At 33.7% G+C, this 25,941-nt stretch overlaps 1 protein-coding gene across 1 annotated transcript in view; it reads left to right on the plus strand.

Moving 5' to 3' along the window:
* Positions 1-387: 387 nt before the first annotated feature.
* LOC108913927 (developmentally-regulated GTP-binding protein 2) overlaps positions 388-25,941 on the plus strand; it is a 57,866-nt gene continuing 32,312 nt past the window's right edge. The window contains exons 1-3 of the mRNA XM_023456176.1: positions 388-547; positions 7,788-7,939; positions 7,995-8,260. Coding sequence (XP_023311944.1) covers positions 388-547; positions 7,788-7,939; positions 7,995-8,260 — 578 coding nt within the window. The remainder of the gene's footprint in view (positions 548-7,787; positions 7,940-7,994; positions 8,261-25,941) is intronic.

Genomic DNA, 25,941 nt, shown 5'->3' on the forward strand with positions numbered 1-25,941 from the left:
ACGCCTGATAAGGCTTCGCACTTTTTGTCTCTTTGTAGAAACACTCTTTGGAGATTACTCTTTTTGTGAGAACAGCTGATTTCAAAATAAAATTAAATTTACGACAGTGTTTACATTTTCAACTTTGCGGGTTTTCAGTCTCTTGTCTGCGCTTTAATATAATTTTATACATATTTTACATAAACGTGTATTCAGTCGCAAATGTCCCAAAACGCAAATAAAATTAAACAATATAAGGCGCTACGCCAAATAAATGTTAATCAGATATCCGAAATGGAAGCCTTCTCAAGAAGGGCAATAGATGATCAAGACTTTCGGGATCAATTTAAAATTTTAACGTCTACCATTGATCAAGTTGCAACAGATTTTAGAAGAAATCATGAAAATATGATTATGCTTATGGCTGTACAAGACGAAAACTTTGACGAAGAGGAAAATGTGCGTAAAGAATTTAACCAAAGTTTATCGCATGTTAGAATAGTGCTGTTACAGATTGCAAGGGAGGAACCCAGTACGGATTCTAAATTTGTCGCGGGTGTTGGCACTGGTAACTCTAGTAATAGTAAAAAAAATATTAAATTACCTCGTATAGATTTACCCAAATTTTCCGGTGAAAATATAACAGAATTCAAAGCATTTTATGATCTTTACAACACGCTTGTGCATGACAACAATGATTTAGATCCTATTGAAAAATTCAATCTTTTAATTACGCATTTGGAAAGTCCAGCATTGTCACATGTTCAGAAAACGCCCCTAGTGTCGGTAAATTATCAAAGCGCGTATGACTCTTTTGTAAACCGATTTTATGATAAAAAGGCTATAGCTTTCACTCTTCTACAACAATTGGAGAACAAACCAGCAAAAAACGCATCTGATTTAAATCAATTATTAATAATTTATGGAGAAAATATTGCTAGTTTAAACAATATGGGTTTTTGTACTGCTGATTGGGATTTCCTCCTTCTTTATTTATTTTCAAAGCACCTCGATGAAAATACACTTACGCAATTTGAATTAGAATACCCTAGTACTAATGCATTAGCTTCTTTTCAATCCTTATTTGATTTTGTTTCATTACGTAATAAAGCAAAAACTTCAGTTCAACGCACTAGATTTAAAACGCAGATTTCTGATAAATCTAAAACAAATATTTCAAACAAATCGCATCATTCTTATCAAAAACCACGAAACTCGTTTTTCCTTAGAGAAAATGAAACTTCATCGCCTTGTATTCTTTGCAACGCTACGCACAAAATTTATTCATGTCCGGTGTTTCACAAAAAAACCGCCCAAGAAAGAAACACGTTCATTCGCCAAAAACAATTTTGTATAAATTGTCTAAGTTCATATCATAATACAAAAAATTGCAAATCGTACCATACATGTAAGTTTTGTAACGCAAAGCATCATTCGCTATTACATATTTTTCGAAATGACAGAAACACTCGCAAAGATTCTTCAAATTCCGCTTCGCAATCAAACGAGATCTCATTCTCGACAGAAAATCGCACAAATGTAGAGTACGCCCCTGGACCGTCAAACAATACTCAGGCTCCAGTTGATAACAATTTAAATAACTCTTCTAGTTTTTGTGGTAAAATAACCTCAAGTTCTCGCACTTTATTGTCTACAGCAAACGTGGAAATTTTAAATATAAATGGAAAATTCAAAAAAATACGCATTTTAATTGATTGCGGCTCAGAAATGAGTTATATTTCAGAAAATTGTTATCGGCGTTTGGGACTCACAAAATACAATTATTCAATTACTGTTCAAGGCCTAGCGCAAATGCAAGATTCAACCTCAAAGGGCGCCGTCACGTGTACTATAAAACCCGTCGACAAAACAAACCCTTTAATTACATTTGATGCAATAATTTTCTCCAAATTATGTAACGAATTGCCTACGTACTCTATTACGAATCATGAAAGATGGACACACATAAAAGGTCTGCCCCTAGCAGATGCCGATTTTTATAAGCCTTCCGAAATAGATATTTTGTTAGGCGCTGAAGTCGTACCCTACGTCTTGTTAGGTAATAAAAAAATCGGTGAAATTAATGAACCGGTAGCACTAGAAACGGTGTTCGGTTGGATATTAATGGGCAAATTGGATAATTCGCGAAATTTAAGTAACACTCATTCATTTTTTCTTGCAAATAAAATCGATATTGACCGTACAATAAAATCATTTTGGGAAATAGAAGAAGTTCCTCAGTTAAATAAAAATTCACCTGATGATGATCTTGCGGAAGAAATCTATCAGAAAACTCATTCTAGAACCGCTGAAGGACGTTATGTCGTTGAGTTGCCGTTTAGAAATTCGGAGCCATTTTTCGAGTTTGAAAATACAAGGAATCTTGCCGTAAAACGCTTTCTTTCGCTAGAAAGAAAATTAAATAATAATTCCAAATTATATTCAGAATATTCTAAAATTATTCAAGACTATATTGATAAGAAAATTTTAGAACCCGTCATAGACAATAAAAAAATTGATAATGTGTTCTATATTCCGCATCATTGCGTAACCAAGTCCGGTTCTGACGCGCTGCGCATAGTCTACGACGCTTCTGCTAAAACTAATTTTGGTTCGTTAAACGATCAGCTTCTCCCTGGTCCAAAGTTGCAAAACGATATTACGCGCATTTTACTTAATTTCAGAATTCACCCGGTAGTTTTTACCAGTGACATAAAAGGCATGTTCACACAAATATGTGTCGCAAAAAATCATGTCGACTATCAACGTATAGTTTGGAGATTTTCTCCCCAAGAAGACATCAAAGACTATAGATTATTACGAGTTACATTTGGATTGTCCTGTTCACCCTTTTTAGCAAATCGGACAATAATTCAACTAATAAAGGATGAGGGCACGCGATTTCCAAATGCGGCAAAAATTCTGGAAAACGATATTTATGTCGATGATGTGGTTTCTGGATCGTACTCGCTCGAAAATGCAATACGCACACGTGATGAACTGATAGAATTGTGTAATCGCGGAGGATTTGAACTTAGAAAATGGAATTCTAACATACCTACATTTTTGGAAGGTTTGCATAAAGAGAGTATTCATTCAGAATCATTTTCCTTCGTAAACGACGATAGTCCATTTTTAAAAATCTTAGGTCTACAATGGCACACAAGTGCAGATACATTTTCCTTTAAAATTGAACCAAAAATCGAAACGACTTGTACTAAAAGATTAATTCTGTCAAATATAGCTCGCATTTATGATCCGCTAGGATTTTTATGTCCTGTAACATTTTTTGCAAAACGCTTTATTCAGCAACTTTGGTGTCTAGGTATCGATTGGGATGAACTTCCCCCATCTACCGTTTGTGAAAAATGGCAGCAATTTATTTCCGACTTACCAAAAATTTCTAAATTTAATTTACCGCGTCGCTTTACTATACATAATTATGATTATTGTCAATTACACGGTTTTTCAGATGCATCTGAAAAGGAATACGCCGCAGTTAAGACAATAATTACTATACATTTTTTGTTATAGCAAAATCTAAGGTATTGCCTTTAAAAAGGGTTTCAATACCTCGCTTAGAATTACTTGGTGCCGTGTTACTTTCAAAATTAATGCAATTTATTTTGGAAACCTTTGAAAATAAGGTAAAATTTTCTGAAATTTACGCTTGGACTGACTCTTCAATCGCACTGACATAGATTAAATCGCCCACTCACAAATATAAAACTTTTGTAGCTAACAGAATTTCTTATATTCAAGATAGAATTCCACCTGCTCTGTGGCATCATGTTAGGTCAATCGAAAACCCCGCGGATTGCGCATCACGAGGTTCTTCAGTCTCGGAGTTATTAAGTAATAATACGTGGCTTACCGGTCCTCGGTGGTTATCCCAGAAGGATACATTTTGGCCTACGAATTTAAAAAAAACTTTAGAATCCGTCTCTCAGAAAGATCTTGAAGAAAAAACGTTAATATTTAAAGCATCTTGCTCCGACAATTTTATAGATGCTTTAATTGAAAAATATTCTTCACTTTTAAAACTAAAATTAGTTCTTTCGCATATTTTACGCTTTATTAATAATGCAAGAAATCACAATCGCATATCAGGCAATGTTACACATTTCGAATTAAATAGCGCATTAATGACCTTGGTGAAACACGTACAACATTATCATTTTTCTCAAGATATATCGCAACTGTTAAGGAAAAAATTGCCGTCTAGACCATTACGAAAACTTAACGTATTTCTTGATGAAAAGAATACTTTAAGAGTTGGCGGTCGGCTAAAACATTCTTCGCTTTCTTTTGACGCAAAATTCCCCGCACTACTGCCGAGAACCTCGCGTTTAACTAACATGATTATCGAAGACTTTCATATTTCATTTTTACACCCCGGTGTCCAAACTTTGCACTTCTTACTCGTACAACAATTTTGGATTTTATCCATGCGCCGCGCTATTAAGAAGTGTGTGTCCAATTGCATAAAATGTTGGCGCGTTTCTCCAAAACCCTATCAGCCTCCAATGGGCGATTTGCCCGCCGCTCGGGTTTCAGAACTTAAACCGTTTGCACATGTTGCTGTAGATTATGCGGGTCCATTTACCATTACTTTAGGAAAAATTAGAGGCGCAAAAACCTTCAAATCGTATATTTGCGTTTTCGTTTGCTTGAGTACAAAAGCAATTCACCTAGAACTAGCTTCAGATCTTAGCGCGGATGCATTTTTAACTTGCTTCCGACGCTTTTTAGCCCGTAGAGGCAGATGTGAAAAGGTCTACAGTGACTGCGGGACAAATTTTCAAGCAGGCTCTAAATACATTCACAATTTATTCAAAAATGCAGTCGAGAGCAATTACATTCAGTGGCACTTTAACCCGCCTTCGGCTCCGCATTTTTCTGGTCTCGCTGAAGCTGGCGTTAAATCGGTAAAAACGCATTTATATCGTGTAATCGGAGAACAAATTCTCACTTACGAAGAATTGTATACTTTGTTGTGTCAAATAGAGGCACTATTAAACTCCCGTCCGCTGTATCCTCTTAGTAACGACCCTAATGATTTATCAGTGTTGACACCTGGGCATTTTCTTAATTTGGAACCTTTGACAGCACTTCCAGATCCTGATTACACAACTTGCAAATTGAACTCTCTAAATAGATTTGAATTAATACAACGCTTTCGACAAGAATTTTGGCGCAGATACAGGGACGAATATTTGCACCATTTGCAACAGAGGCAGAAGTGGTTAGAACCCACTTCTCCCTCTGTCACCATAAATAAGCTTGTTCTCATAAAAAACGATATAATGCCTCCGCTAAAATGGAGTTTGGGGCGCATTATTGCTCTACATCCAGGTCGAGATGGCGTACCGAGAGTTGCCACCGTCCGAACTCAACAGGGTATTTTTAAAAGACCCTTAGTCAAGCTCTGTCCTTTACCAGAGCAGAATTAGCAAAAGTATATATATATTTTTTAATATACTTTTGGGGGGGGGAGTATGTTTATAAATTTAATTTATAATTCTTTCTTTTTTTTTATATATATATTTTACATTTAATTTGTATTTCTTATTAATATCAAGCTTATTTTTGTTGCTTAATTTATTCATAATTTATTCATAAAATGTCATGTCTTGAATCGGCACGATTCCGCCTGCGCGAGCGAGGAGAAGAAGAAAAGGAAAAACGACATGTGGCAGAAAGCAAATACGCGTATCCTAGGTAAAAGCAGTGCTCGCTAACCAAAACTTTTCGAAAAAACGCATAAAGATCCAGTGCCGGATAAAATTCAAAAGTCATCAAAGAAAACTACGACCAAGGGTAAGTGCCGATTCAATTCAATCAGTATTGCATACAGTCCATTTAATTTTTTTTTTCCTTTTTGTTGACATTGAACCAGCGCGTAACGCTAAGTAATATGAAATTTGCAACATACTGATTTGAAGATAATTGAAAACGGTACTTATTCAATTGCTGATATTATAACTGAAAACAGCAATGATGTTTAAAAAAGTGAAAAACTTTGATAATACGATGATTATGAAAATATAATAAACTCGTTTTAAAAACATAAATAAATAATTATTTGTATCTATATCTTTTTCTATATTCTATGCATACAATAAATAAATTACATATTAAATAAAAATTTCAAGATTTAAACATTATTACGAATTATTAAAACTAATAACTATTAACAATGGACTATGTATATCTACCATCGATATTATTATTTATATGAATATACAGCAACAATGAAATGTGTGAAATTTTAAGTAGTCGTAATAGGCTGATAGGGCTTCATAATATTTTAATGAAATCTTGATAATTGAATTCCACTCATTATGATATATTGATTTAAAAAAATCATCAAAATCGGAGACGTAGAAGCCGAGATATTGAACGCCGAAGAGGGCACGCTCTTTTTGAATGCGCTATTTCAATTTCTATCGTTCATCCCCTCCCCCCCCCGGTTTTGCGGCTCAAATGGTCGGCTTGGCGATCATTGAATTTTCATAGAAAAGGCACACGTGTGATAATATTTATAAAAGCACATACGAAAAGTTCTTAAAAAACCTACCAAATTCATATTTTGTTGTTGTTACATTATGCATAGTTTTGCAGCTAACGCTTGTTGACTTTGACACTCGATATCTCGGAACTTAAAAGACCGATTTGAACGTTCTTTTTTTCAAGTTAAGCGTCTTTCCGAGAACTGTTTTTTAGTACTTTGGTATATTTTCCAACCCGCAAAACCGCTTCACGAAAGTAATTGTTTATAAAGTAAAAATTTGTCTAACTTTTAAATTCGCTCCAAAAATTATTCAAAAAATGAAAATTGATATCCTAACGATTCTATATGATTGTTAAGGGGTCCAAGGGTCCAAGTAAGTGTAAAAAAATCAGCGCCAATTAAAATGCCTAACTTTAACCCCAGCACTCACGTAAAAAAAAATAACGACATTTCGCGCTGAAATTTAGTAACAAATTGTCTCATACCAATACTATCAGACCGATTTGGATTGGGTTTTGGAATTTCGTTTTATAATCGTTTAAAGTACTTACATCTATATTTATAGTAGAATTGGACAATTTCTTGCCTGTCAGTTTGACGCTTCCAAATTACCTCGATTTTCATCACTTTGTTATGTTGTTTTGGCTATTTAGCAACAAAAATATGACATGCGCAGGTATCAAAACAATTCTATCTTGTAGCAAATTTCATAACAAAGTATCAGTAATAGTTTTTTCTGTAAACTGCATATTTAAGAAGTTATGTTGGAAAATGTTAGAAAAAACACGTCATTTTTGAGTATTTTTGCAGTTTTTATTTTTTTCTGCAAATAGCACAACTTTTTTTCTTGGCGCAACCTTATATTTTCATTGTATATATTATTTTCGACCGATTTTTACTAATATCCAAATTACGTCAAGCAACAGCCATATCTCGAAGGTTTTGAGCTTAATTCTCTTGGACTAGTAGTGGGCCTCTCGCGTGGTCTAGTTCAGTGCCGGACCATTCGCACTAAACGTATCTGCCTTCCTGTATGTTTGTAGGCTTTTAAAACTACATATTGTTTTTGATTTGGCTTTTATGTAATTACCTTTGTTTTGGAATTTCCGTCTAGTTCGAATTCGACAGGTTGTTGAATTTTTAAAATCCACTCTGAACTAGTAGGGATTTTTACAATTTCTATATTTTTTATTGTTTAGAAACAATATGATGATTTATTGTTTTATGTCTCCTGAGAGTTTCCCAAATAAAATAAGATTTTAAACAAAAATATAATTTATCTTTATTTCTTCAGGTAGGCAAGTAATAGCAGTAGCTCGCACAGCTGATTTAGTTTTGATGATGCTAGATGCAACAAAAAAGGATGTACATCGACATTTACTAGAAAAGGAATTGGAAAGTGTAGGGATTAGATTAAACAAAAAGAAACCAAATATTTATTTTAAAGTATGTTTGTTTATACGTAATAGAAATAGGTACTAACTTTGTTTTAAAATTTCAGGTAAAAAAGGGAGGTGGTATATCATTTAATTCAACTTGTCCATTAACAAAAATAGATGAGAAATTAGTCCAAATGATATTACATGAATATAAAATTTTTAACGCTGAGGTTTTGTTTCGAGAAGATTGTACTGCAGATGAATTGATTGACGTTATTTGTGCCAATCGTGTATATCTCCCTTGCCTCTATGTCTACAATAAGATTGACCAGATTTCTATTGAAGAAGTTGATAGAATTGCAAGGCAACCAAATAGTGTGGTCGTGAGGTATATTTTTTATTGAATTATATCAGACAGTACAATTATTTTGGTGTGAATATACTATAGTGTGTTTACGCGCATGTGGTAGTATCACTAACGAACGAGACTGACAAACTCAAGGCACATATTGCCTTGGAAATTAGTGTTAGGCCAACCATCCTGATTTTCAAAGGTATCCCTATTTTTGGTCATTTTTTTCAAGTCCCATTTAAACTCCTGGCGTATGTCAAATATCTCGATTTTGGCTATTGGAAGATTAGTATATTATCATGATATTGCTACTACCACCTTTTGAAGGGTAAGAACTAAAATAATTTAAATACAAAAAAATGTTTTATAAGGTGTTAACGAAATAAGTACTCGAAATATGATGAAAACCTTTGTAGAGTTTTTGTCAGTGGCGGCCCCTAAGGGTGATACTGCTCCTTGGAGGAGTAACTCATGAAACAGTTTTTATTGCATAACTCCAAAACAGTTTAATATTAAATCACGAAATTTGGGGGTTGTTTTACTATTTATATGGTTAATAACTGGCATAATATACAAATCAAAATTTGCTACAGGGGCGTAAGAAAATGCGGAACAATAGGGTAAATTTTCCATTTTTTTGTACGCAATTTTTCTAGTTCCTGAACCGAAATTATGAAAATTTATTATACAGGGTGTCCCATATGCACCTGATCAAAAACGTACTGCGACATTCTTTGACTCAAAAGGAGATGATCTGACCTAACTTCAATTAAGAAAGAATGGCTAGCTCCTCTGCTATTGACTGTCAAAGTTCTTAAAAAAAAAAATGTTTTTGTAATATTTGGAGAATGTTACTATGGATTTTAATGAAACTTGCTGTGGACTTATTCCTAAGTAAGACTCGTGTTTTGATGAAGTAACCGCGTCCATCCGCCTTGGGCAAGTGGTAAATTCTTGAGTGTCTTGGTACAAGAATTACCAGAACTTTTTTATTGGTCGCTTGAATCAATTCTTTTTTTTTATTGATGCATCAGTCCTTTTTCGAGATTTCCGTGCTCTTGGTAAAATCTTGTAGCATTCATAGTTTTTACGCAAAAAAATATTTTCTGTTTTGTTGTGACTTAACAATTTTAGTCGTGTCATAGTAAATCTGCCCTTTCGCAAGAAGTGGCATTCTCTAATAAGTATGCCAATTCTTTTACCTAAGAATCAATATTGAAAACAAAATAATCACAATTTTAAAGTCTGTCATTATGCGATGGATTGAATTTCATTTTACTTCATTAGATTTATTTTTTGTTAACACGCAAAAAATGTAAAGACCTACTTAGGAAAGGCATAATTCTCTTTATTGAAACTGGATGATAGTTACAAAAATACGATAAATAGTTACAAAGATACGATAGATGAATTACAAAACATGTTCGATATGCCCGCCATTTTCTTGGATGCATAACTGGATCCTTCGATTAAAATTAAATTGAGCCCTTCTCAACATTTCTAGATCATTCCGTATTACGTCCGCCTCGTTTTGAATCCTCCGTAATAATTCTTCCTGGGATTGCACAGGAGTGGCGTAAACTTTCTTCTTTAAGGATCCCCATAGAAAAAAATCTAACGGCGTTAAGTCGGGGGGCCATTCGACAGGAACATCTCTCTTCTCCCGATCCGCTTGGGTGGAAAAGTATCATTTAAATATGCTGTTACATCTGCACTAAAGTACAGAGGAGCACCATCGTGCATGAACCACATCTGAGCACGAAGATCAAGAGGGACATCTTTCATTAGAATCGGAAAAGTATTCGTTAAAAAATTTAGATAATCTTCGCCATTCAAGCTGCGCGGCATGACATAAGGACCCAGAAGGATGTCACCAACGATCCCGGCCCAAAGATTTATAAGTCTTCTCTCAAAATCGTGTGGTAAAAGCTCCTGAATAGATGTCGCATAATAAGGATGGAGGAGCTGCTGTCTTATGATTCGATTAATTGTACTTTTTGGTACTTCAGCGACCCTATTTAAAACATCTTTCTCAACGGCTGCATTTCGAACTTGAGGACGACCCACACGGTCAACGGCTCGAACACCAACCCCCGCAAACTCCTTTCATTTTTTTTGAGTAAAAACTATGAACTACAAGATTTTACCAAGAGCACGAAAATTTCGAAAAAGGACTGATGCATCAATAAAAAAAATGAATTGATTCCAGCGACCAATAAAAAAGTTCTGGTAATTCTTGTACCAAGACATTCAAAAATTTACCACTTGCCCAAGGCGGATGGACGCGGTTGCTTCAGCAAAATATGAGTCTTAGGAACAAGTCCACAGCAAGTTTCATTAAAATCCATAGTAACATTCTCCAGATATTACAAAAAACTTTTTTTCAAACACTTTTACAATCAATAGCAGAGAAGCCAGACATTTTTTCTTAATGGAAGTTAAGTCAGATCATCTTCTTTTGAGCCAAAGAATGTCGCAGTACCTTTTTGATCATGAGCTTATGGGACACCCTGTATTTTGCATAAAAATGCACTCTTGTTAGATTTTAATAGCATTAGCCGTTTTCTAGTAAAATCCATTTCAATAATTCATTACGTGCTCAAAAATTCCTGCTGAAAATAAATGTATCAAATTGTGCCATGGGAAAATGACTATTTATGTGTCAAGTATATGTCAATTACTAATTAGATTACGTACTCAATATTCCACTCTAATAAACATAGAATAAACTAAATTATAATAGAGCTATGTTGTAGACGTACTTTTACCGCAAAGTATTTAATATATTTTAAATTCTTGCTGATATAATTGGATTTGAAAAAGATGAGGCATCAAAATAATTTTATGTTTATTTTTCTGCTAATACAAAAACTTGTTATTTTGTCAATAATTTTCCTTAGCTACCACAGACCCTAGCTGATCTGATAAACATAAATAAGTCTTACATACAAAGATAAGTAATAAGACCATCACTACAGCTAATAAAACAATCATTACAGCTACTCCCCCTTCAAAAAAATATATATCAATTTAAAACGAACGTAACCTTTTTCTTTTAATAATTGCTACATGACATGTTTTATAAATTTTCTGCCAATATAAATGCAGGTTTGACTCTATTTAAGCTGGCCACCATTTCTTTATTATCTTTGAAAATAACTAATGTTTTGTCGAATTTCTTAATAATCTTGTAAGGACCTTCATACTTAGGTAATAAACAATATTTAAGTTTTTCGGCCCTTAAAAATATGTACTAGCAACTGCCAGCGCTTGTCAGGTATAAATTTATTTATTAAATTACAATCCAATTACTAAAGCAAATTATATTGCCTACTGCTGAATCAAAGTCGTTGTTTGCAAAAGAATTTGTAAACTATAGCTATACATATTTTATTTCCTTATTATTGTTCTGTCATCAGTATGTTATCAAACTTAATATGGCAACGGTAAATAATAACAGTAGCCATAGTACTATTATTGCACTAATATCCACATCCCTCACGATAAGATTGTGCGATACTGTTGTTCTTGTTTATTATTCTGATTAGATTTTAAACCTAGCACGTTTTTTTGAATGGCGTGCACTCATTACTTGACCTTTCCCTCGGGCCGCGCTGCGCGCGACTCGAGCAGCGCTTCGCGGTGCGTTCTCTGTGCGTTGGTAAATAATATATTACATTTTCCCCAAAAAAAAAAGGAATGGACCCGCCGGCGATTCGAACCCCGGACCATCGGCTTCGCAATCGAGAGTTTACAAAATGAGCTACGGTAATCTAACGCTGGGTGGAGCCTGCAGGGCTATTTAAAACGTAGGTTCTCCGCGAATGTAAACAAAAAATTGAAAATGTTCAATTCAAGTTTTGTCGCCAAAGTTGCATCTCTAAAAGATTGGAACCGATGCCTAACGGCAATGCAACGACTCACCGTGGCCCGATCGTCCGGGAAAACGCGTCAAATAACAAAATTTATTTTGACGTCTTCACTGACAGCTTTTAATATATTTGGATTTACAGGTTAACAAGTCTGTGGAAATAAAAGGTTTATTATTTGAATGATTACTAGGCGTAGTAAGTTTAATATTAGCGAAAGCCTCTCGTAAACCAGTGAGTACAGGATAAGTGTCAATGCTCTGCTGTGAATTGATAAAGAATTCACCTGGTAGTCTCAAAGGTTGACCATACTAGTTCTGCTGAAGAGCAGTTTAGATCAGTTTTAATAGATGCTCTTATTCCTAAAAGAACTATCAGTGGTTCTTTGACCCAATTATTGGTTTCGCATTTTGCGATCAGAGCAGCTTTAAGTGTTTTATGGAATCTTTCTACTAGTCCATTACTTTGCGGATGGTAAGTAGTAGTATGAATCCTGTAAATTCTTGCAAAAGTTTTGATTCAAAAACTGATCCTTGATCTGCTGTTATAGTATTGGGTATACCAAAACGACAAAAATATTCTTAAACAGTTTTTTTACTATAGTTTCTGTATTAACATTAGACAGAGGATAAGCTTCAGGCCATCTAGTGAATTTTTCAACCACTGTCAAAATATAACGATCATTTTGTGATATTAATGGGCCTACATATCAATATGAATGTGTTCAAAACGACCCTTAGGTATATTAATAGAGCTAATTGGAGATTTAGTATGTCTTGTAATTTTAGCTTTTTGACAATCTATGCAAGCTTTTGTCCATAGAGTGATCTCTGCATTCATTTTTGACCAAAAATATCTTGAATTTATTAATTTTTTTGTTGCACGTATTCCCGGATGAGAAATTCTATGAAGTTCGTTAAATATTTTAAATCGAAAGTTTTTGGGAACATAAATTCTGGGCGAAGAAGAAACTTCGCACCAAATTCTTTCTTCAGAGAGAGGTATATTTTCTTGTTTCAACAAATATTTACAATTTTTGTTACTCTGATTTTTTTAATAAAAAAAAATAAGATCTGGATCATCCTGTTGATCTTATCTTAGTAGTTCTAAATCAATAGTTTTGTGAGAATCTAAACTACTTTGCTTCATCTGTACGTGATAAACAATCAGCTACTACATTAGTTTTACCTTGTATGTGTCTAATATCTGAAGTAAATTGTGCAATGAACTCAAGATGGTTTGTTGTCTGTGTAAATGGTAAGTTCCTGAGCTTCCACTGCATATCTAAAATGTTTAATGGCTAGAAAAACTGCTAAGAGTTCGCGATCAAAAGTAGAATATCGAGTTTCTGTAGGCGTTAATTTTTTTGAGAAATAACTGATTGGTATCCACTTTCCATAATGTAATTATTATAATACTGCACCTACATCCGTATTCGATGCGTCTACAGTTAAAGACAACTTTCTTTCTATTGCTGATTGGATGTAATAAAATAGTTGCATTTTGTTTTTGCAGCTTGAAAACTATTCTCACATTCTTCTGCCCAATCATTTATGGATTTTTGTCTATTATTTTGTAATATAGTGGATAATTTATACAATAATATAAGAATTTGAGCAAAGTTTGGTATGAATCTGATAAAAGATAGAAGTTGACCATTCCGATGAACTTTTGTAATTCTTTAAGTTTTTTTGGACGCTGAAAATCTTGAATTTTCTTCACTTTTGACTCTGATGGCAAGATGCTTTTTTCAGAAATGATATGGCCTAAAAATTCTAATTGTGACATACCAAATTATTATTATTGTTGTTAAGAACTTTTAAGAGCTGAAGCAAATGCTTGTTAAGCTCTAATACAAAAAAAAATTACTTATCCTATACATGGTTGATAAGAAAAACACAATAAAAAGAGAAAAATAAGAAACAAAAATTAATGACACGAATTCAAACAGTAAAAACAAAAATAAAATATGTATGCATATTCTAGAAAAATATTATCCTGTTTAGGGATTAAGGTGGCCATCGAGTCTATTCTTGAAGGAATTAAGAGATGGTGCCGAAACCACAGTCTGGTAGGGAATTCCATAGGTCGAAAATTCTATTGGGTAAAAAATGATGTCTGTTGCGGGTGTGGAAATTTTCTTTCTTAAGTTTGAAGGAATTACCTCTAAGACGAGAATCAGTGTTTAGTTGCAACATCGTTTCTGGACAGTATAATTACCATATATTCTATAAGATGTTATGAGGTCACCACGAGTACGTCGCACTTCCAATGATTGAAGACGGAGGCGCATAAGACGTTTTTCATATGTAAGGTATTAAAAACCGACTGGGAGTTTTGTAGCACGCTTTTGAACACCTTCCAATCTTGCAATGTCCTGCTTTAATAACGGAGACCATATGGCTACGGCAAATTCTATCTGAGGGCGAACATAGGATTTATATAACTTGATAAACATGCTGATGGAGATGGCACAGAAAGATTTTTTAATTATGAAAATTAATTGATTGCACTTTTTCACAACTTTTGTAACATGTGCACTCCAGGAAAGAGACTCTGTTATAACAACGCCGAGATCATTTTGATGTGTCACGAAATTAACATTTCGTTGGATTTATATTAATTCCGTAAGAACTTAATCTTTCAAAAAGCTTTGTTAGATGTTCGATATGTGTAGTTTCATCTGAGCTTTTTACTAAAATGTCTATGTACACGAAAACAAAATTTAAACCTGATACTACCTCATTAATAAATCTTTGAAATGTTTGTACTGCATTTCGTAGTCCGAAAGGCATTCTAAGAAATTCGTAGAGACCGAATGGAGTTGTTATCGCCGTTTTGTAAAAATCTTCCGCGACTGGTATCTGGTGATTGATCTAACAAGATCAATTTTTGAAAATATTTTACAACTATGTAGATTAAAATCATGAATATGTGGCAATGGATATCTATCCGGAGTTGTAATTACGTTAAGTTGTCTGTAGTCGTCACAAGGTCGCCAATCGTTTGGATCTTTTTTAGGCACCATATGTAATGGTGAAGCAATGTGAGAAGATGAAGGTCTACATATACCGAATTCAACCATTTGTTCAAATTCAGCTTAGCAATTTTGAATTTATTGTAATCTAAACGCCGTGGTGTTGTAAAAGGTAAACGTCCATTCGTTACTATGTGGTGTTTAACATTGTGTTTTACTGTTCTGGAGAAATCTGGAGGAGTTAATAATTGTGAGAATTGTTGAATAAGTTTGGAATATTTGTTTTCTGTTGTGAAAATTTTAGGAAAGATTGTTTGATAATTTTTGACAGTTCCTCTAATTGAAAGTGGCGTTTCTGTATCAATCAGTTTTTTATTTTTAATATCTACTAATAACCCAAATTTTGCTAAAAAATCTGCTCCTATTATAGGCTTGGTTACGTCGGCTATAGTAAAAACGTAAGGAAAATTACCTTTTAAACATAAACTGACTTTCTTCTTTCTTTCCATAAGTATGGGTAATTGAACCGTTAGCAGCATTAAGAAACGGATCTTTATCTCGTTTATAGATTTTAAAAACATCTTTATGAACTACAGAAATATCGGCTCCAGTGTCGATTAAAAATTCAAGCTTATTATGATTATCAAAAATTAAAAGGCGACGTGTTGTCTTCTATACACTGCTAGTCGCCGGAGCAATGTGATTTATTCGTTTTTTGTATGTGAAGCTAAGGTGTCATACAGTAAACACCATGATCCCTGACATTTTCTAGCGTCTTTTTTAAATCATTGGTGGAAATAACATAGTAAATCATTTGAATTTGACTTATGAAATCTATTAGGTGATGTACTGCGAGATCTATTCCTAAATTTACATGAATTACAAGTATATGTGTTGGGTGTTGAGACCTTATTAAATGAAGAAAATTGGTTTTGTAAAGCTGAGACTTGATTTTCTAATATTGATTGTTTTTGTGACAATGTTTGTAAAATATTCTAGCAGTTGATGGAAAAATCATTAAATGCTGAAATTAACTGATTATCTATTTTATGGACAACCTTATCTGACCCCGGTCTTGAAGTTATTGAAGATACATTGTTAAAATTGTGATTATAATTTGGTAATTGATAACTTTCCCAAGTTTTGTCGGTTAAATCTACAATTTCATTGACACTTTCTTTACCCAATGCTGTAATTGCAACTAAAACTGGTTTCGGTAAACGCCTTTCTCACAGTTTTAATAGAAGATCTTGGCTGATGACTTGTGAACCTCCTACAATGTTCATCATGTCTCTGAAAAACTCTGATGGCTTCCTATCGCCCATTTCTGATCCACTGAGAAGATCATATAAACGTTTTTCTTCACTCTCTGTTAATTTGTTAATAATTATATCTTTAATGGTTTGATATAAATTTTGTTGTGGTGAGTTAGCTATAATATATACATTAGTTACTACTTCTAATGGTAAATTAGATATTACATTTTGTCGGCTGTAATTTTTTGTAAATTGAATTGTGCCTCGATTTGCGTAAACCAAATTTCTGGCTTTAAAATCCAAAATGGTGACAATTTGAAATAAAATATTTGATTACTATTGTCAATGTCATTGTCATTTTTAATAGTATTATTCTGAATTGAATTTGAAGTCATTTAGCGATTATTATGATACCTAAATTTAAAATTTTACGTTATATACTGAGTAAGTGTTACCGCTGGTCGATTCAAACTATATATACAGGGTGATTTAGAACTTATCTAAAAAAAAATTCTGGATATGCAGGGGACTCTTACAAATACAATTTTGTAAAGAAAAAATTAAAAAGGGCAGTTCGAAAATAGTTTAAAAATACACTTCTGCACGGCACTGGAAATTGGTCCACTGTAAAACCTGACCTCGTACAATGCGACCGTTACGGCGGCCGTGATAAAAACGGACAAAAACTTGAAAGAATTTCGCAAGGAAAGGAATAAATAGAATTTTATAGCACCTATTTTATATCATCAAATTCAACTGCTTTTGCCGCTATTGTTATTATTACTTAAAATTAATTTGAGGTTTTAATAAAATAATTTGACATCTGATTTATTTCAACTATTCAAAATGTCTTGCTTCACCATAACACGCATGTTCCACCATAATACAAAATGAAAGTTATCTTAATTCACCATGAATTAAAACGATATCCATCAACTCCGAGTTGCTATACACAACAAGCCATTTTTGACACTAACTAGGTACTAAGAAGTTATTGTAAATACTACTGCAACGACGATTGTATTGGGAGTCGCTGAGGCCACGTGGCTCACGCGTATTGCGAATGACGCTAGAGACTTCAATTTTACAAAAACATTTTTTTACGATATTGACTCTATTTCTCATGCTGCATCTATTCCCAATTTTTTTTGGATAAGTTGTGAATCACCCTGTATACAGGGTTTGGAAAAGTTGGTACAAAATTTAAGAGGGTGAAAGTAGAGCCAAAAATAGTAAAAAAGTTCCTATAAACATTGGTCCTCCGAAGCACCGTTACTGAGATTTGGCCCAGGGACGGGTGTGAATCTCTTCCAACAAAGTCCTGTATGTTATCATAAATGCCCGGGCCGTATTAATACATAAGGGTGGCTACCCTTATGCATTAAAAATGCTTATAAAAATTATTTGTTAATGTCTGTTAAATTTTTCTACGTGAATCGCTTAAATTATCTCTTCCAACAATGTTCTGTATGTTTTTGTTTTTGCCCGGGCCGTATTAAGGGTGGCAGCTACCCTTATGTATAAAAAATGTTTATAAAAATTACTTGTTGATGTCTGTTAAATTCCTCTACGTGAATCGCTTAAATTATCTCTTCCAACAAAGTCCTGAATGTTTCTGTTTATGCCCGGGACGTATTAAAGGTGACAGCTACCCGTAAGTATAAAAAATGCTTATAAAAATTATTTGATAATGACTTAAATTTGCGGTGGCAGCGATCCTTATGTGTAAAAAATGCTTATAAAAATTATTTGTTAATGTCTGTTAAATTTCTATATGTGAATAGCTTAAATGATTTCTCTCTACAAAGTCTTGTATGTTTTTATATATGCCCGGGCCGTATTAAGGGTGGCAGTCACCCTTAGTCACCCTTATGTAAAGAAATTCATATAAAAATTATTTGATGTCTCTTAAATTTCTATACGTGATTAGTGTAAATTATCTCTTTCTACAAAGTCCGGTATGTTTTTATATATGCCCGGGCCGTATTAAGGGCGGCAGTCATCCGTTTGTAAAAAATTGCATATAAAAATAATTTGATGGTCTGTTAAATAAAAAAAAAAATGATAAAACAAAAATAAATTTTTGAAAACAAAACGTCAGTAATTCTTTTATAGATGGTATTTATAATAGATCATATATTATACAGGGTGATTCAGAACTTATCCAAAAAAAAATTGGATGTACAGGGGACCCTTACAAATACAATTTTGTAAAGAAAAAATCAAAAATGGTAGTTTGAAAATGATTTAAAAATACACTTCTGCACGGCACTGGAAACTGGTCCACTGTAAAACCTGACCTCGCACAATGCGACCGGCATGGCGGTGTGATAAAAACGGACAAAAACTTTCGCAAGGAAAGAAATATGTAAATAGAATTTTATCGCACCTATTTTATATCGGCAAATTAAACTGCTTTTGCCTTTATTAATTAATAAAATTAATTTGTGTTTTTTAATAATAAAATCATGCCCGATGTTACAACAATTGTTCAAAATTTTATCCACCAATGTGTAACACATTTGGGTCCGTTGTACTCAGTTTCTACGAACTAACACAAATGTTGTCTTGTTTCACCATAGCACAAGTGCTTCACCATAAATTAAAACGATATGCATCAACTCCGAGTACACGCAAACCATTTTTGACACTAACTACCCATTTTTGACACTAATACTAAAAACCTATTGTAAACACCACAGATAACAGGTAAATATCGCAACGACGATTGCAAAATCCGAATTCAGTATTCGGAGTCGCTGAGGCCACGTGGCGAATGACGCTAGAGACTACATTTGTCCAGCTATGTAGTGGTTGAATGTATTAGGTATAACTTCAATATTTTTTTTCTCGGAAACTAAGGATTTTACAAAAAATTTTTTTACGATATTGATTACATTTCTCATGCTGCATCTATTCCCAAATTTTTTTGGATAAGTTGTGAATCACCCTGTATATATATTTTTTATTTATTATTGGTTATTATTAGTTATTAATGGTCGTGGGTTAGATATTTTGTTGCTCTATTTATGATATTATTTAAGTTGTTATAATTAGTAAACCATGGGCGCCAGTCGAATTAATCGACGAGGAAGGGGAGCAAGATAAGCAAAATAATTATAATAGTTCTAAATATTATTTTAATGTAAAAATTAGTTGGGATTATATAATACAATAGAAATATGTTTTATTAACTAGTACATATAAAAGTTTAGAAAATTTAATTAATTGAAAGGGCCGCCCTTTTCGGTAAGTATAAATTTTGTTTTTGTTATTTTCATAAATAGCTTATAATAGTAGTATAAATAGTTTATAAATGTAAATATGTATAAATATAAAAATAGTTAAGATTGCTATTTTAAGGTTTATGTACCATTACAGGTAAGTATTAACATATGAACGTGCAAACTTGCAAAAAAAAATTGACAAACTTACAGACTAAAATGACAAGAATATTCTAAAAACGAAGGTAAATTTATTAACGTTCTTCACGTGCTCTTAAGGCTTATAAGATTTAAATTCTAGGTGATCCTTTGCTGGAGAAGACAGTGATGCTGCTCAGTATAATCTGGGTGAAACCCAAGAGATAAAAGAGGAAAATGTACTCACTCATTCACAGGGAATTGGTACCTTACAAGGACATCGTCAGTAGTACATTTATAAGAAAAATGGCTGTTCTCTGGTGTGGCTTCAGAATTAGTTCCATTTACTCTTTAAGTTCTGCATTACAGAGGCAAATATGATCAACTTCTTTAGTGTGGCTGGTGGTGTCTGGCTACTAAATCTTCGCCAAAGCAAAAGCAGTGATAGTAATTTGTTTTTGTTTCCTTTCTCGGTATAATTAAAAACCTACAATATATATAGTTTTGCTTTATTTGATCTACTCAAATCAAAATTATATGTGAATATCTATTAAATATAATGTATTATTGTTATTACCTTAGATCTTATAAGGTTTCACACTAACGGCCAACTTCTCACTGCGAATCGCCTGTGTCTATATTTTGCGAGATTCTTTTTATACTTACAAAAACTTATCGCTATATGCTGGGAAATATTGTTAGCATTCGAATTGTGCATTGTAATTTTATTATGATAATGATGAAACTAAATCTAGAGAAATATCAATAGCTCACACAAAAAACATAATATATTTAGCCTGTTATGCAGCTTATTTATGAGTACATTATAAATAATACAGGGCGAACCATTTGATAGTGTCACACACCCCCTCTCCCCAGTAAAAATGGTCGAGCTTACGAGAACATTTTTTTTTACTATGAACTTAACTTATCAATATATCTTACACATAGAGTACAAGTAAATTGTAAACTAAATACTATAAGCTGTAAAATACTAATTAAATGAAAATTTTCCTTTCGTCAAAATCGGTATAGTTTGAGAATTAATACTATAAGATGTAAAATAATAATTAAATGAAAATTTTACTTTCAAATCGGGACAGTTTAAGAATTAAATACTATAATATGTAAAATAATAATTAAATTAAAATTTTACTTTCAAATCGGGATAGTTTAAGAATTAAATACTATAATATATAAAATATGATATGATGTATAGTAGGTATTAATCAGTACATTCATTCACCATTTACCTAATCGCTGCCACATTCATTCAACCATTCATACTTAGTCTAATCCGGTTCTGAATTCTGATAAGGTTTTAAATCTTTTACATGGAATCTACCAATGTTTCTGCCATCTGGACCATCGAGCTCATAAACTAATTTAGAAATAACTTTCCTAACTTTACATAAAATGTATTTTGGTGCGAGTTTAGCTGCAAAACATTCAGCTTTATTAGACAAAACGAAATTCTTTTTCCAGACTTTGTCTCCTACGTGATATACATCAGATGGTCTTTTCCTAAGATTATAACTTTTCTCATTCCTTCTATAGGCTTCTGCTAGATGATCGCAAACCTCTTGGTATAGTTGAGGAAGCTTATTAATTTCCTGGCCGTATTCTTTACGATTACACTCAGTTAAATCAAGCTCACTCGCTGACTCTAACTTACCATAGTAGTCTCCATTTGATGGAACGTACCGCCCAAAATGTAAAAATGTAGGTGTAAAATTAGAACTCTCTTGAACTGCTGTGCGTAAAGCAAAACCTATTTTATGGATTTCTTTATCCCAGTTTCGATGATCGATGTCTTTTAAGTATGAACGAATGGCCGTTTCTAAAACCCTGTTTACTCGTTCAACAGCATTTACTTGGGGATGAAAGTTTGCATTGTAGTGTATCATAACTCCATAATCTTGAGCAAGTTTTTTAAATACGTTAGATATAAACTGGACCCCATTATCACACGCAATTACTTGTGGTGCACCATATACTAGAAAAACTTGGTCTTCTAAAAATGTAACAATACTAGCAGATTTTGCTTCCCGTAGAGGATGTAACAAACAGAACTTTGTAAAATAATCACTAATAACCAATATATAACAGAAACCATTCTTCGATCTAGGAAGGGGGCCTAATATATCAACAGAGATGTATTTCCATGGATAATTTAATCTCTCTGGCCGACCCATTAATCCTGGACGAGCTGACGAACTCATTTTCTGCGCAACACAAGTTTTACATCGTCTTACATATTTTTGTACGTCGTGCAACAATTTTGGCCAATAATAAAGTTCCCTTATACGGTTCACGGTCTTATATATCCCAAGGTGTGCGGCTTTGGGGTCATCGTGACATTCTTTAAAAACATTCTGACGTTGAGACTTAGGAATCACCAACTTCCACTGGTACATATTTGTATTAAATCCAAAATTGAACGGAGTATGTTTATATAAAAAGCCATTTTCAACTTTCCAATCTGAATAGTGTTCTGTAGCATTTTGTATATTAATGCAGTTTGGATTTATTTCGATGACACACGCTTCTATTGGTGCTCTAGATAACGCATCCGGAAGTAAGTTTAAAGATCCTTTTCGATGAACAATTTCCATGTCGTATTGACTAAGTTTCATGGCCCATCTGGCCAATCGACCTGTTGGATTCTTAAGATTGTTTAACCATAGCAAAGAATGATGGTCCATAATAACAGTAAAATGTACCCCATCTACATATGGCCAAAATTTGTCAATACCGAAAAGACAGGCTAAAGCCTCTTTCTCGGTCACACTATATTTCTTTTCTGCATCAGTTAACGTCCTTGATGCAAACGCAATTACGACCTCCTTCTCGTTTGCCTTCTGTGTTAACACTGCTCCTAACCCAACATTCGATGCATCACACTGGATAACGAATGGTTTGGAAAAATCAGGGGTGGCTAAAATAGGTGCTGAAATTAAAGATTGCTTGATCTTATTGAACGCAATCTGTGCTTCTTCATTCCAGTTGATCTTCTGACCTTTCTTTCGACCTTTCAGCAGGGCATTTATAGGGGCAGTTACTGTTGAATGATCTTTAACAAATCTGCGGTACCAGCTACACATTCCTATAAAGCGCTTAACTTCCGTTGCAGCAGTAGGAACCGGATACTCCAACATAGCTTTAACTTTGTCAGGATCGGTTCTTAATCCTTCACGGTCTACGACAAAACCTAGATATTTTAAACTTGGCAGACAAAAAACGCATTTGTCAATATTAATGGTTAAATTTGCCGCCTTTAGCCTCTCAAAGACTACTCAAAACTTCCAAATGTTTTTCAAATGAGGGTGTCGCCACTATAACATCGTCCAAATAGACAAATACGAAAGGATCTACATCAGGACCTAACACAGAATCCATTAGAGCTTGTTGTGTTTGAGCTGCATTACACAACCCAAATGGCATAACTTCAAATTCAAACAGACCACGACCTGGAACAACAAATGCTGTTTTTTCACAAGAATCCTAATGAAGAGGGATTTGCCAAAATGCTGATTTTAAATCTATACTACTCAAGAATTGGGCCCCTGACAATTTATTTAAAATGTGGTCAACATTCGGCAAAGGATAATCACATTTTTTCGTCACAGCATTCAGTTTCCTACCATCAAAACAGAAACGTGGTTCACCATTAGCTTTATCTACTATGAGCACAGGACTCGACCAGGGACTTGTAGAAGGACGTACCACTCCAAGCTCTAACATTATATCTAACTCTCGGTTAAGAATGTCTAACCTATAGGGGGACATAATATGATGCCTTTGTTTGATGGGTTCCGCATCTCCTGTATTTATTCTATGTACCATTTTATTGGTCCTACCTAGTTTTGATGAAGATAAAGAACGAAATTTTTCTATAACTGAATTCAACAAATGTGACTGTTTCTCAGTCAATTCTGATCTCGAACAGATTTTGTTAATAACACAAATAGAATTCCGAGAATACGACATTTCCGAAATTGCATCCACATGCTTTGTACCGATATAATATGAATTGCTACTAAAATCTAATGTTATATTGAACAATCCACAAAAGTCTGCTCCTAAAATGAGCGAATGAGACAAAGAAGGAACAACAAAAACCTTTAATATATTTAAAACATTACCTAACTGCAATGGCAAATCAACACAACCAGCTATCGTCTGGGATTTACACTACTAATTTTGTAAAATTTACGAACCTTACCCAACCGTTCTTGCCACTCTTCAGATGAAGTTTTGTAGACCTTTGCCAAATTACTAAAGGTATTGGACGAACGTCGGTCTACCGGTCGTTCTCCACCCTGTAGTTTTTTGAGCAGTTTGGACAGTTTGGTCTTATGACATTTTTTCTGCCACAACCAAAACAAGTGGCCATGCCAGATTTTTCTTATGTCCAGTTTTATTGCACTGCCAACATTGCAGAGTTGCAACCTGTTTATTGCCGTAAAACCTTCTTGGTCCTGCTGCCATGTCAGTAGCATAACTGAATTTCTTGCTATTTTGAAGCACAGATGAAATTTTATTCGACGAGGATGGCAGGTAACTCAAGCCTGGTTCCAAAACTGAAGTTTGTTTCTGCGGTGGTGGATTGAAACATCTCTTGGAATTTTCAGAATCTTCCAGTTTTCTACAAATATTAGTTAAAAGGTCCACCGTTGTGACATTTTGCAGCGCTAGATGAGATTGATAACATGGTAAAACTCTTGTCATTAAAGTTCTTAACTTTTTTTCTTCGGAAGGTTTTTCTGACAGACATTCAAATAAATTCTCCATGATTGATATGTAAATAACGACAGGTTCATCCTCAGCTTGCGTCCATTTCTCTATTTGTTTCCATAACTCATCATCGTAACCAAGTGGCAAAAAATCCGCCTTGAGAGCTGAAACGAGAGAATCCCACGAATTAAACCTACACCTTCTATGTTGAGCCCTAAATCACTCTAAAGCGACATCCTCAAAAAGATCAGAAGCAGCATCAAACAATGCCTCTTTAGTACATTTCCTCGCTACCCGAAGCTCATCGACTCGTTGAAGAAACGAGTTTACTGATTCGTGGCCACTGAACTTAATAGGCCACTTATATACAGGAACAGACTTAGGAGATTCGTAATTAGAAATAGTATTGGGCCTGATTGGTCCTGAAGCAGACGCCGCCCCCAGCTGATTTCTTTGCTTAATTTCAACTAACTCCTCTTCTAAAGCTGAAACAATTACAATATTATCGCCCCTGTAGTTGGATATCTCCTCACTGATGTCATCCGGTATCCGAATCAATCGACCTAGAATATGATTGATCCTGCTGCAAACTCGCGACCCTATTTCAGGATTTATGCCATCATAATCATTCACCAACTCAGTAACTGAACGAATACTTTCATTTAATTCACGCTTTTCTACCTCAAAATCAAAGTTTGGTGTGGTATATTGATGCACCTCCGGCCTTGCTAAGTCTTTTCTCAACTCTCGTTTAAGATATTTCCGTTTTAAAACTATATCAACTCTTTCAGTAGCCACGTTCCTGATACGTAATTCATAATTAAGTTCATGAGTTCTAAGATGAATAGGTTCTATATTGTAATTGGCTAGCATGATTATTAAAATAAATAAGCTGATAAAAAAAATGTTAGTTTCTCAAAAAAAGAAAATTATTTTAAAATATCAAATATATTGCACCAAGCGAGCTGTAAATAAATTAACTTTTAAGAATAAAATTGTTATTAATTAATTAAAGATTACTTAGTAGCTTAAGAAGCAACTTGATTATAGAAAAACGCGAGTTATAATTGATTAAATTTTATTATGATAATGATGAAACTAAATCTAGAGAAATATCAATAGCTCACACAAAAAAACATAATATATTTAGCCTGTTATGCAGCTTATTTATGAGTTCATTATAAATAATACAGGGCGAACCATTTGATACTGTCACACAATATATATATAAAAAAACCAGTGATGTATTTGGGATTGCAGTCAATAGTGCTAAGGGCTAATGTAATAAGAACACTCTGTGTTGTTGTCAAGCTTTCGGAAATGTTTATTTCCTTTCTCAAGACATCTATAAGAAATAACAAAAATGCTTAGAATAATAAGTTATAAAAGCTTATTATATACTTACAAACGTGAGATTATCCTATAAAAACCATCAAAAACGAAGTATACAAGAACATTGTTAAAATTTTTAATTAAAAGTAATTGTAACTATAGTCAAACATTCTATTATAAACAA

The sequence above is a fragment of the Anoplophora glabripennis genome, unplaced genomic scaffold (assembly GCF_000390285.2).
Source record: "Anoplophora glabripennis isolate ALB-LARVAE unplaced genomic scaffold, Agla_2.0 scaffold1210, whole genome shotgun sequence".
Lineage (NCBI taxonomy): Eukaryota > Metazoa > Arthropoda > Insecta > Coleoptera > Cerambycidae > Anoplophora > Anoplophora glabripennis.